Here is a 13,108-nt window from a genome sequence, read left to right on the forward strand (position 1 = left end):
ATGCATAAAGTGTAAGATTCACAGATAAATTAAAAATTTTCTTGCAGGGATGGTAAAAGTTTTCTAATTTCCTTTCATGCTAATACTTATTTACACAATTTTTAAGATAAGGCATCTGTTCTAATTTATCAATAGGTTGTCCAAGAAGCCCTGGACAAAGCCAGGGAAGGCCGCACCTGCATTGTGATCGCCCACCGCCTGTCCACCATCCAGAACGCAGACCTGATTGTGGTGTTTCAGAACGGCAAGATCAAGGAACATGGCACCCACCAGCAGCTGCTGGCGCAGAAGGGCATCTATTTCTCCATGGTCAGTGTCCAGCCCAGGACACAGAACTTATGAACTCTTGTTACAGTGTATCTCAGAAATAAACTCAAATCATTTTACAACTTTTGCTGACTTGTGAAAGAAGTTTCTAAGTCATCATAAAGTACAGGTGTATCCACTTTGGGGTTTTATATTACAGCATTTGAAATTCCAGAGTTATAAATCATCAAGACATGTTTCTTGATGGACTGTGAAAACAGTCTTGCTCTTTCTGACTTATGAGAAACATAGGGGGGAAAAAGAGCAAAGTTCAGGTATAAAAGCTGTAGAATTTCATAGCAGCCACAGACAGGTAAAATTGTTACTGTCCTAAATAGGTAGGGAGATGACAGGATGTTTTGGAAAACAATTTTCCCATGTACAAAAAAACCATAAATTGTTCAAAAACCTCCTCTATCTACTGGCAGATTTCTAAATTATTTTTCTGGGGCATTGAGTTTTTAAAGTGAATGTATCCCCGGTTTTATGATAGTCTAACAAAAAGTGAAATTCCCCTCGGACAAGCTATTTGCTGGCACACATCATAAGGCAGAAAGAGACCTATCATTAAGTGCTGCATTTAAAGACATTTTTAAAACTCATAATTATTGCATATTATCTATTAGTGCAATTTGTAACATTGAAAAGATCAACAATAAAATGCTATTTCCATAGCAAATGCACTACTTTTTACAAATAATTCTTATATTCCCAGAATGAATCCACTTCTCCTAAGAAGCAGCAGCTATATTTAGATGAAAGGTAAAAAGAAATATTCCAGGCAACTCTTGGAAGCTAACCACATTGTCATGTTTCTTCCATGATTTCTGCAGCAATATCAATTCTCATTGGTGTGACAAGTTGTTTAGGTCAGTAAACTATTCAAACCAAGTTCTTGTACCTGTAGTAAACCATATACTGTCACCAAAGATGTTTCAAATGCAACCATATTTATCAGTACACAATTCAGATTAATCAAGAGAAGAGTGGGGCAGAGAGCACATTAGCACACTGACTCAACGTGCACAGAATGCAACCTACTCTTGTGTAATTATTCCCAAACTTGCCCCATGAAGATGATGGGGCCTCTGTCCCTGGAAATTCTGACACAGTAGGTCTGGGTTGAGGCCCAAGGATCTCTGTACAAAGTGTTCAGGTGGGTTCTCATTGTCGGCTATGCAGGGACAAGTGTCGGCAAGAGTAAAAAGGAAACCTCGTCAGGAAGTGATCAGGTTCTGAAACACCCAGCTCTTTAGATATTGTTTTAAAACAATCAACCAAGTGATTCTAAAGTGCCTTGAAATTTAGTCTACCAAATTGTACCAGTGAGGAAAAGGACTATAGTGCTGATATCAAATGCCCAATCAGCCAACTCTGAATGTTTTCACAAAGAAATGATAATACAGTCTTACCAAATTCAAAACATATGAAAATGTAAGAATAAGCAGGACATACATTGTAACCATTATGTGACAGCGTGCTACAAAAATAGCCCCAATTAATCATGTCCCCTTTTGTGCCTACTCATTCACATTTACAAAGTCATTTAGAAAATGACTTTGCTGCTCCTCTTATAAAAGATGAGGCTTTCCTCCACCCCTTAAATCTGGACCAACAGGATGCAAAAATGTGACATCATATGACTTCAAAGCCTAGGCCTCAAGAGGCCCTGCAACTTCTACCTTTCCCTCTTAGAACACTCCCACTGCCAAGTACAGCAGTACACATTAGAATACTGGGTGATCAGACACCATGTGGAGAGAGAGTCCCAGCCACCAAGTCGCTGAACAGTGAGTGCTGCGGCCATCTTAGACTCAGCAGACCAGCCCTGGGTCACACACGGGCTGGGTCAGCTGACACAATCACGAGAAAGAATATACTGTTGGGAGATAGTAAGTTTGGGGCAGTCTATTATATAGTATGTAACAGCTCAGAAAGTATAAGGTCAAAGAGGAATGAGCCACTTAAACAGAACGCTATATAATTTTGAGAGTTTTATTTTCTGAGTGTAGAAACTACAAAATAGAACAGAGGAGAAACAAATACTGAGACTCTAATTCAATATTTAATTTTTTAAAGTCATTAATTCTGACTACTAATTTTAAATATAAGTGCTTTAATTTTATATTCACAAAACTAATTACAACAGTATATACTAAAATGAATTTTGTTAGGCTTTTTTTTTTTAAATACGTGTCAGAGGGCGTAAACCTCCCTAACTACAACTTAATTCTTCCATCTATTCAATGAACTATTTTTGTTAGATCACCATTAAATTGTAGTGGTCTTCCCTAAAAAGAGCAAGTTTATAGGCCTGTGGTGAATGTGAAACACATTTCAAGAAAATTAACATTCAGTCATATATTTCATACCCTTTGGCAACTACAAAATGTTAAAGTGCTTGAAAGACAGACCCTACAACAGTGATTTTCAACCAGTGTGCTGCAAGAATTTTAAAACACATGCAATATCTGACTAGTCAGGAGCACTGACCTCTTTTCCCTCAATTGTCAAAAAAATGACAAAAGGCAACACAAAAGTCGTCCTATTTCATTTTTGTCAGACTGGCAAAAATATTTATTTTTTGGTGTGCTGCAGAATTTTAGTAATTCATTTATGTGTGCTATGAGATGAAAAGGTTGAAAATTGCTGCTCTACAATGATACCCAGGGAGAGAATTATAACCTATACAGGTACCAATAAAAATACTTAAAAGTTAAAGTAAGACTTGAATTGTTAAAATTTGTTGATTTGCATTGTTGAGGCTTACCTTAAACTTTGCATAGTTCTATCTTCACTATATCAAAATTTGCATTGCTGCTGCATCACAGGAAGCTGAAAGGGATATTTCTACTTTCTATGTGAGAATAATGCAGAGAGCTTGATTCTATTACTAATGTCTACATTTCCTTCAAGTCATCATTCCTTCCTACTTCACCTCACCAACCCACTGCCAGCATTTTGGTTAAGTGCTTAATGAATAATTGTCTCTAAAGATGAGCAGGGTTCATCAGCTGTATCATATCATGGAAAGCACAGAAAATCAGCTGAACTAGCTTTTCAGCATCAGTCTCTGGACATGAATTCCAGGCTGAACAGGCCACAACAAACCTGTGAAGCACAAATAACAAATGATTAGGTACTATACAAAAAATCGCAACACAAAAAGGCTCCAAGTGATGATGATGACCTTTATTCTGTCTGTTGTTAGTATACTCACAAAAATTAGGGGATATTTCAAAATGAATATGAAGTGATAAAATATCCCCTAATTCTTGTGAGCAGTATATATGAAGTATGAATTCTTGCTGACACTAGGTAAGTGTAACCTGACAACGGAAAGGAGAGCCATCTTTGGACATAATGCTAGGAATACCTAGTTCACTATGTGACTAGAGACTAAGGACAAGAGGGAACAAAAAACTAGTCAGAGCTCACGAATGCTCTGGAGCAAGGTCTGACTGTACCAAACAAACAACTTCCCTCTTCCTGAAAAAGACCTTCCTAAACATGCTGTAAATGGAATGAGGGGGAATATGAATTCATGTTGTAGTTTGCAATGGAACTTGCACTATTTTTAAAGAAGAATACAACACTAGAAGAGAGTAAAAAAAAATAAAATAAAATAGAGAGGTATAAGAGGATAAAAAGCTATTTCTAGAAAAGCCAGAGAGAAACTCTTAGGACCATCTTCTACCATCTCCTCGGTGCTCCTGATGGAGAAATCCCCCATCCGACAGAGGAATTGGCCCAAGAAGCTGAAGGAAACAGGAAAGAAGCCGGCTTCCTGTGGGCTCAAGAGTAGAAATTGGGCTACTAACTCTCCTGGAACTAGCCTTTTCTTTTCCAGACACTCACATTTTTTTATAGCAAAACATGCATTAAAGCCCAAGTTAAAATCAAAAGGTTGTGTAATGTAAAGCTTATAGACAACCATGCAATTCTCACATCACTGAAAAGACAGTAGTGTAGATCTTTGACATGTACTTTCAATAAGCAGAATTAAGTAAAAACATGCTCTGGCTCAGTACATAATGATGAAACCACAATGGGAAGTTCTCCTGATTATTTAATTGCTTTTGTCCCTCTTGCCTGAACAGGAAAAAAAAATCTATAAGAAAAAGGGATCTTGTCTGTCTTGTGTCCTTAGCACCTAAAACAATATGTGGCGAGACAGGAAATTCTCACTAAACATTTTCTGAATGACAGAATGGAAGTTCTGTCCCAGGATCACTAAAAATGTCTTTTTCGAAAAGTTGGAGAGCCCCCATTTATCTGGCCAAAACTCTCATCATTGCATGCAACATGGAATCCACTATTTGTCAGGGAATATGTTAGAATGCTTACATATTTTCTGTATATGGTGATGATTTTAGACCTCTGACCCTTTATTCTGATAATAAGATCCATGTTTTACCTTTATCATTCAACTTTTAATTTGTAGGTTAGGTTAATGTACACAAACTGAATACTATGAGAATACATTAATTATCCAAGCACGAAGATATTAACAAATTCAAGTATCACTGGTATAACAGACTATCACACTTGACATCAGAGCAGACGATAAAATTCTGAATAACACTGACCATAAAGAAAAATAAAAACAAAGTAGAAACTGAAATACAGCATACATATTATCATTCCAAATTTTCACATTCCATCTGAAGTGCCTCCAAGTCTGCTTAACCTATTTACGTGCTAAATGCAGCCACATTATTTTTTATAAAGCCTCCCATGCTTTGGAAGGTCCCTGTGAGACCTGCCAGACTGTGTGTCGTGACCTTCAAACCCTTCTAGCAATTCCACATTACCTTGTTCTTCACCTCTTTTGCCCCTACCACGTTTTAATATTTTCTTCCTTACTCTTTCCACAAACTTAAACGAATGAATTGCATCTGAATTGGTAAAACTTTCTTTTTAATATAAATTATCTAGTTTCTTGTCTTACCTCATTATTACTGTCTATGATTACATGAACCGTTGCATATTTACAGGCTCTCAAATTTTATCTGAACTTACCATAAACCATTGTGGGTAGAACAAACATGCCTATATGTGCACTGACTTTTGAGGATGATGATATGATCACTGAATCAACCTTAAACAGTATTTATTCTGCATAAAACACCTAAAGGACTGATTTGGCAATGCCTTGAAAGCAGGACAGAGAAACAAAAACACAGTAAACGCCTACATGGTAAAAATAACTACCATTACCAAGCAACAGGCGAGACAGCACAATCAGAATCACAGCGCAGTAAAGACAGTCAAACAAAAGACAGCTTTCCCACTCTATAGCACAGTAAGAATAAAGAAAGTGGCCTCACCTGTCGTCTCTGATGCGGTAGAAAACTCCGTAGCCATTGTGCACCATGGGGACCACCACTCCATGGACTCTTGAATAACCAATCAGACTCGTTGAGAGAACAAAGTTCCCACCTCCTCCACTGGGTGACACAAAGTAAAGATACACTAGGCTTACAGAAGTTTACATTGTTTCTGAAGAGCTTTGAACATTCAGGAAAAAGGAAGTAACTAGCAAACTTATAAAAGCCTCCATCATATTACCTCCTGGAGAAGAGCGGGTCTGTGAAGAGCTCCGGAACTGGCAGCCCCTCCTCTTCCGCTATGAGAGAAAGACCTAGAAGATGGCGGTCAAACCCTGCAACAAACCCCACACCTGAAGTTACAAAGTTTTCAACATGAGAGAATTTTTTAAAGTCAGGATAATTACAATATAGGTACCTTTTCCAGCTGAAAAATCTTTCATCATTTTATTATGTTTTGCAAAAGCTTGTAACATCTTTCGCTCCCGCTCAAGACGCTGTGTTAAAAAATCAAGAGATCCTTAAATAACACACTGTATAGATACCAAACAAACAAACCTGAGCTCAGAGTCATCAGGTTTGGGGTAATTTGAGAGAGAAAAGGTTTCCCAGGAAGACCTTAAACACATGCTTCTGTGTCTTTTTCTTGCTTGTTCCACAGCCTTTTCTTTCCCACATACTTGCATCTTGTTCAAGGTAAGGGAAGAAGCAACTAGGATTGCAAACTCAAGAACAGTTAACATAAGTGAAAACGATGCAGGTCTATGAAGTTAAATTAACATACATATACTATACTATGTCTATCAAAAGCAAAAAAATGAGTGCGATGCCAAAATAGCAGTGGGAAAGAACTACCCTGTTGTCTAACTGCTTCCAACAGAAAAAGTATAAAACAAAACATATAAAACTATTCTGGTTCTACTATATGAAAACAAGAATCTGTGATTTCAAAAACAGTCAACCACATTAAGAAAAACTTCCTTTTAAAGGCACTTTCATAGTGCCAGCATTTTACTGGTGTTATTCTGAAGGTAGATCAATAGTAGTGAAATATGCCTGGTCTGTGGTGGTGCAGGAGACAGAGCGTCAACTTGGAATGCCCAGATCGCCAGTTTGAAACCCTGATCTTGCCCAGTCAAGGCACACACCACAAGCAAATCAATAACAAAGTAAAAGCAACTATGCATTCATACCTCTTGTTCTCCCCACCCCTCTCTCTCTCCTCTCTGTAAAATCAATAAATAAAAATTTTAAAAAAACAGTTGTGAAATACTCAAGGTATTGAAGATATTTTGCCTAGAAAATGATACCAGTCTGACCAGGCCATGGCGCAGTGGATAGAGCGTTGGACGGGAACGCGGAGACCAGGTTCGAAACCACGAGGTCTCTGGCTTGAGCACAGTCTCATCTAGTTTGAGCAAAGCTCACCAGCTTGAGCCCAAAGTCGCTGGCTTGAGCAAGGGGTCACTTGCTCTGCTGTAGCCCCCTCAGGTCAAGGCACATATGAGAAAGCAATCAATGAACAACTAAGGTGCTGCAGTGAAGAAAGAACTGATGCTTCTCATCTCTCTCCCTTCCTGTCTGTCTCTGTCTGTCCCTCTCTCTATCTCTCTGTCACAAAATAAAATAAAATTTAAAAAAGACACTAATGGGCTTCTTCTCAGGAGTCCTGTGTCCTATTCTTTCCAAGTACATACTTCACTGGCAAATGAACAAATAAATGTTTTGAAAACTACAGGGAAAAAAAAAAACAAAGTATTTTCCTGATCCAGGGGAACTGAGATAAAGAAGCTCATTATTTAAGGGCTAAGTTTCCCTTAGAACAAACAAATTCTGTTATTCTTCTTTTCAGATGCTCACACTGGCAGAAGGATCCTGCATGGCCTGGCACCACCGGACTGCTTCTACCGTACAGGACCGCACAGTCTCGGTACGGCCGTGATAAAAATATCTTGTCATAGCCGTTTCATAGCAGCATCCAGGGCTACAAGAAAAAATGAAAATAAGACAATGAATCTGAATAAAGGAAATGCTCTACTGTTAGTAAAAAGACATTTTACCTAATAAAGCTGGCTTTGGTCAGAGACTAAGGTCTATAATATAGACTACAGTTGGGATTTTCAAAAAAAAAAAGCTATTTCCAATATCAAATAACAAAATGAGCTCTGGTACCCAGGGCCTGTATACTATGGAATGTTTCACAGGCCTGGCTGCTGTCAGGTTGTGCACACTGGAGTCTGTAGTAGGTGCCCCCTGTACCACCTGCCCCCAGTGGTCCTTGCCTCTGGCTGTTTATATCCCTCGCTTTGGATATGAGACGGGCACAGTGATCAGTTCTAATGAAAAGAATACAAGTGGTGGGATATCACTTCTGAAATTAGGTTACAAAGAGAGCTCTCTCTTGCTTTCACCCCCTACTCTGAGGAAAGCCAGCTGCCAAGCTGGAGCTGCCCTACAGAGAGGCCCAGGTGGCAGGAAACAGGGTGGCCTCTGGGAGGCAACTTGGGAGGCACTAAACCCTGCTAATAGCCATGTGAGTGGGCCTGGAAGCAGAGTCCCTCTGAGGAGCTCCCTCAAATGAGAACACAGCCCTGGCTGACACTCTGGCTACAACCTCACAACACACCTGAAGTCAGAGGCACCCAGCTAAGCTGGATTCCTAATTGACAAAAAAAAAAAAAAAGTGAGATGATATGTGTTTGTTGTTTTAAACTACTAAATGTTAGGGTAATTTGTTATACAGCAATAGACAGTAGAGAGTCCTTAGCCTTTAGCTCCTTCATATAGAATATGACTAACTGTAGAATTAAGTAAAAGCATGACTTAAGAAGTTGCCAGAGTGATGATGATTTTCCTGGGTTGGAGAATGATAAGCGATGTTAGCTACAAAGCCCTCCTATATTCCTGGCAGTTGGAGTTTAGAGTTAGAGACCAAGTGGAGTGAGAGTAAAAGGATGGGGCGTGGGCACTAAAAGGGCTCAAACAGAGTTACGGAGCCTCTCCTGTTCTGTAAGGCTGTCTCTCTGATATGGAACAGTACCCTTTCAAAATGTGAATGAGAAAGTATAGTAAAAATTTAAAACATCACCAAAATAACTTTTTAAAAGCACATTAAAAATAAAAGCAGTAAGAATGGAAAGGGACCCTGTGTTCACGGATTGGAAGACTCAACATTGTTAAGATGGCAATACCACCCAAAGCATTCCCAGATGCAAGATAATCATCATCAAAATCCTAACGACATTTTTGCAAAACTGGAAAAACCCATCCTAACATTCTTATGGAATTTCAAGCAACCCAGAAAAGTCAAAACAATCTTGAAAAGAAGAACAAAGATGAAGGACTCACATTTCCAGATTTCAAAACTTACTTCACAAAAATAAGCCAGACACAAAAATAAATATTATATAACTCCACTTATAGGAGATACTTAGAACAGGCAACTTCATAGAGACAAAAAGTAGATTAGAGATTAGCATAGTCTAAGGCAGAAGGGGGCTAGAAAGTTATGGCTTAATGGGTACAGATTCTGTTGGGGTAATGAAATAATTTAAAAATATATTGGGGTGATAGTGGCAGAACATTATGAATATAGTTAATGCCACTGGATTAGATACTTAACAATGACTAAAATGGCAAGTTTTATTTTATACATAGTTTAGCATAAATAAAAAAAGATAATTGCTTAAGGCAAAAACAGTAATAGTACATTGTGAGGTTTATAATATATGCAGAAGTGTAATCTATGATGAGAGCACAGAGAATGGGGGGAAGCGAAATAAGCATTTAGTTATAAGATTCTTATACTGGAAGTGGGAAATATTACATGAGGGTGGATTGCTATAAATTAAAGATGTGTTTTGTAAATCCTAGTGCAACAACTAAAAAAACAAGTACAGCTGATTATGAAGATAAAATGGAATAATTAAAAAAACACTATGAATTCAACAAAATGTAAAAAGGGAGCAAAAACAGACATGATAAAGAGAAAATATAGAGCAAGATGATAGACCTAAAGCCAACCTTGCTGATAATAAACGTAAATTATTTGGACATCCCATTTAAAGACGATATACTTAGACTGGATTAAAAAAGCAAGACCCTGGAGTTTCCACTTCTTCTTAGGATGTAGAAAGTCACAAGAGACCATCTTTCCTATCCTAAAATGAGTAAAGGTTAAGATAATCTACAAAATCATACCTTATCATGAACCCATCAGAAAACTGAGGTTGCAAGAAAACCAAATGATCTGAAATCCAAAGAATAGCAAAACTCTTAGAAGTATTAAGGTAATGAGAAAACAAGAAAAGACAATGAAGGTGTCACAGATTGAAATTTGTCATTCTTTTCAATTACTGTTAATGAAAGTACAAATTCAGACATGGTGCCAATTGGAAAAAAAAGTATGAAAAAACGCTGGCAGTGAGAATGAAATAGCTACGGTAAAGATACAACCTTGGAGTTTAAGAGTCTGAAGATCGAAAATGAACGGTCCTCACCATCCATGAAGTCTGTAATAGGCCAGCTGAAGTGCAAGCTGGACAAATGTATCAGGGTGAAGCATCTTCTTCTTGGTTAGCTTTTTGCCAAAAGGTGTAAAGGCATATGCCACAATCTGCAGATCAGAGGCCTAAAAAAGAATTAAATGGGAACAATGCAACATCACCTAAAGAGAATATACAAAAGATAATCAAATTACCATTGCATTAAAGTCGTATCAGACAAATCAGAGGTATTAAAGCTATAATTTAAGTGTTTCATGCTGTTGTACTTAGATGCTAGCCAAGTTTTAATATATAGTAATTAAAAGAGAAAACATTATCTAAAAGCAAAAAATCTACCTGCTTGAGATACTGGGCTTTAGCGTGGCTGATGTCATTCAACACCTTCTCATCCACAGTGAAGACAAGCTCCTCCGGAAGTGGGATATCCCGTACTTTTTCTGAACCCTGAAAACAGGGAAGAATTAAGAATATCATATCTTTAAAAAGAGGATAAAAAAGGATAAAATATTTGTTATAACATACCTTCCATCTTCCTTCATTCTCAAGAATCTTCTCATCAACATAATGGTTGATGTTTACCATAACCATTGCATCAAAAGGAGCATGCTAAAATGAAAATACACAATATTTTGAATACTTCAGATCAAGTTAAAACTTGACTCTCCAAAAAAAGACTTGACCCGATATTTTATTTTCATGTTTCCTCCATTCTTTACACATGATACAGTGCAGAACTGCCAAATGCCCTTACCTTCTAATGATAAAGGTATGGATATGGTACAGTACAGTAATTGCTATATTTTGTTTTCTGTGAAAGAACAGATATTTAAAGTGGGGAGCACCTAATTAGGGCTCTTGAATAATGGGGAGGGTGTGATGTAGACAAGAATCTAGAGAAGGCAAGTGTGATCTGTCTGGAAGTCGAAGCAGGTCTAGGCAAGCAGCCCCGCGGCACGTGGAACCAAAGAGCACTGTGGAGAAGCAGATGGGGGAGGCAGGCTCTGAAGGCTGCACTGAGGATGGGCATGAACTTTAGGTAAGGACACAGGCCCACTATATGAGCTTTAAAAAGTATAACTATTTTGTGTACATAGCTACAGGAGTGTTCAGAAGTGGCAGAAATAATAATGAATGTTTAAGGAATGTGAGAAAGGTGGGCTGAGTTACAGCGTGTTACCAAGTCTGAAAGCCATATCCAGAGAAAGGTGTCGCAGCTAGTGGATTTTCCCATTGTTTATTTTGAAGGACAAACTTTTTGCCTGACTTTTTCCACATTCCTCTAATGAGTTACGTCAGATGCCTTTTTTTCTGCATCACTGCTACCACCCTACACTAAACCCAGTTACCATTCATGAATGGAATGTGACACCACTAGCCTGGGGGAGAAAGAGGGAGGTTTCAAATAGAAACCCAGCCCACCTGGGCCCAGATTCAGGAGTAAGCAGGTGTCTAAAGTATGACGCTCACACAGGCGTGCTGCTGCCCACACCAGGGCCCGGGGAGGCGAGAAGCAGTGTCCAGCTGACAACAGGCAGCAGCACAGTGTCAGGGGAGGCTCATGTCAGGACACAGTGCATGAGCAGCTCATCCCCTGCCAGCAACAGCCCAGGGAACTGACAACCCCCTTTCCTAACCACCTCTCATAAATGTGCAGCATTTTATAGCTTTATAAAGAATTTTCAGACATCACATATATTGTTGTATTTATTATTATAATTATTATTTTTTTTTGGTGCCGTGACTCAGATCCGAACCGAGGTTGCTGCACCACATACTGTTGTATTTAAACAATAGTATTAATCACTAACTCTTTTACTGGTATCAGTTAAGAAAAGCAAGCCTGATGGATATAAACCTGTTCAATTTATAATTCCACCCATCCATCTCCTGGTGGAAAGCTAATACTCAATGTTTTTTAAAATTAGAAAATAGGAAGAATTCAAATGCTTTCTTGATGCTTTATTTGTTCACATAAGTTTGATCATTTTTATTTCATGTATATGAAGACAATATATGTAACATACTTTTTAAAAATGTGGGCTTTGTTTCTGAGTTCAAACCCTACCATCTGCTAGCTGCGCAACTGTGAGAAATTCTTTAAGTAAATTGCCTCATCTATTAGTAGTGATAATAACACCTATTCTAAGACAGCTGCTGGAAAAATTATTTTAATAATGCTTATAAAGTGCTTACTGCAGGACCTGGCTCACAGCAATAATTAGTAACTGCTGTTATTATTAACAACTAATGTTCACAACCTGCTTCTTATGTGCCCTTCAAAAAGCCCTATAACAAAGCCTACGTAGAGAAAATAAACTCGACCCCAAGATTTTAAATCCCAAGAAGGAAATTGGATTAGTTACTATAATACAAAACTACATATTCTAGCACCAATGGAAGAGAACAGCAACATGGCTTTGAATTAAGAACAGCTTTACTTTACAGTGTATACACTTGACTAATGGTGTTTCACATAGGTTAAATTATATTTTCTGTAATATCTTAGATTACAAGGAAAACCTACATGGAATTTTAAAAGCAGATTATCATGTGGAGACAACCAGACTGGTTTTACAAATACATGGGTGTTAATGCATACACACAAAACAAGTCCATTAACTTGCTACATCTCATTGTGGTGAGATGGATGATCACAATAGGGCCATAGTCTTTATTCAGAGGTAGAAAAAAATTGTTAAAGTTACTTTCATCCTGAATTTGAGCAAACAGCAGGATGTTGGTGCTATTCGTAAAAATCAGTGTGCTGCAAGGTTTTTTGGAGGGGTTGGGAATGAGGGAGGAAAGCAAGATGATGAGTTGTAGAGGAAAGCAACTTAGCCCCATGACAATATAACATCCCGTTTGAACAATTTAACATACAGTGAAACAAATCTCTCAAAATGATAATAGCTACAAACTGGAAAAATGTACCTGCAAGCCATCTATCTAAGAATGGCCAATGAAAGT

At 38.0% G+C, this 13,108-nt stretch overlaps 2 protein-coding genes across 11 annotated transcripts in view; one reads left to right on the top strand and one right to left on the bottom strand.

Moving 5' to 3' along the window:
• Positions 1–393, top strand: part of ABCB4 (ATP binding cassette subfamily B member 4) — a 237,629-nt gene extending 237,236 nt beyond the window's left edge. For all 8 annotated transcript variants that reach the window (XM_066240437.1, XM_066240430.1, XM_066240434.1 and 5 more), the window contains one exon: positions 136–393. In XM_066240437.1, coding sequence (XP_066096534.1) covers positions 136–342 — 207 coding nt within the window. In that variant the 3' untranslated portion in view covers positions 343–393. The remainder of the gene's footprint in view (positions 1–135) is intronic.
• A 1,894-nt stretch (positions 394–2,287) lies between these two features.
• CROT (carnitine O-octanoyltransferase) overlaps positions 2,288–13,108 on the bottom strand; it is a 41,049-nt gene continuing 30,228 nt past the window's right edge. For all 3 annotated transcript variants that reach the window (XM_066240444.1, XM_066240445.1, XM_066240443.1), the window contains exons 11-18: positions 10,664–10,747; positions 10,478–10,585; positions 10,136–10,266; positions 7,497–7,620; positions 6,055–6,133; positions 5,878–5,971; positions 5,637–5,756; positions 2,288–3,417 (exon numbers count right to left, since the gene is read on the bottom strand). In XM_066240444.1, coding sequence (XP_066096541.1) covers positions 3,297–3,417; positions 5,637–5,756; positions 5,878–5,971; positions 6,055–6,133; positions 7,497–7,620; positions 10,136–10,266; positions 10,478–10,585; positions 10,664–10,747 — 861 coding nt within the window. In that variant the 3' untranslated portion in view covers positions 2,288–3,296. The remainder of the gene's footprint in view (positions 3,418–5,636; positions 5,757–5,877; positions 5,972–6,054; positions 6,134–7,496; positions 7,621–10,135; positions 10,267–10,477; positions 10,586–10,663; positions 10,748–13,108) is intronic.

This window comes from Saccopteryx bilineata, chromosome 7, assembly GCF_036850765.1.
Source record: "Saccopteryx bilineata isolate mSacBil1 chromosome 7, mSacBil1_pri_phased_curated, whole genome shotgun sequence".
In the NCBI taxonomy this organism is placed as follows: Eukaryota; Metazoa; Chordata; class Mammalia; order Chiroptera; family Emballonuridae; genus Saccopteryx; species Saccopteryx bilineata.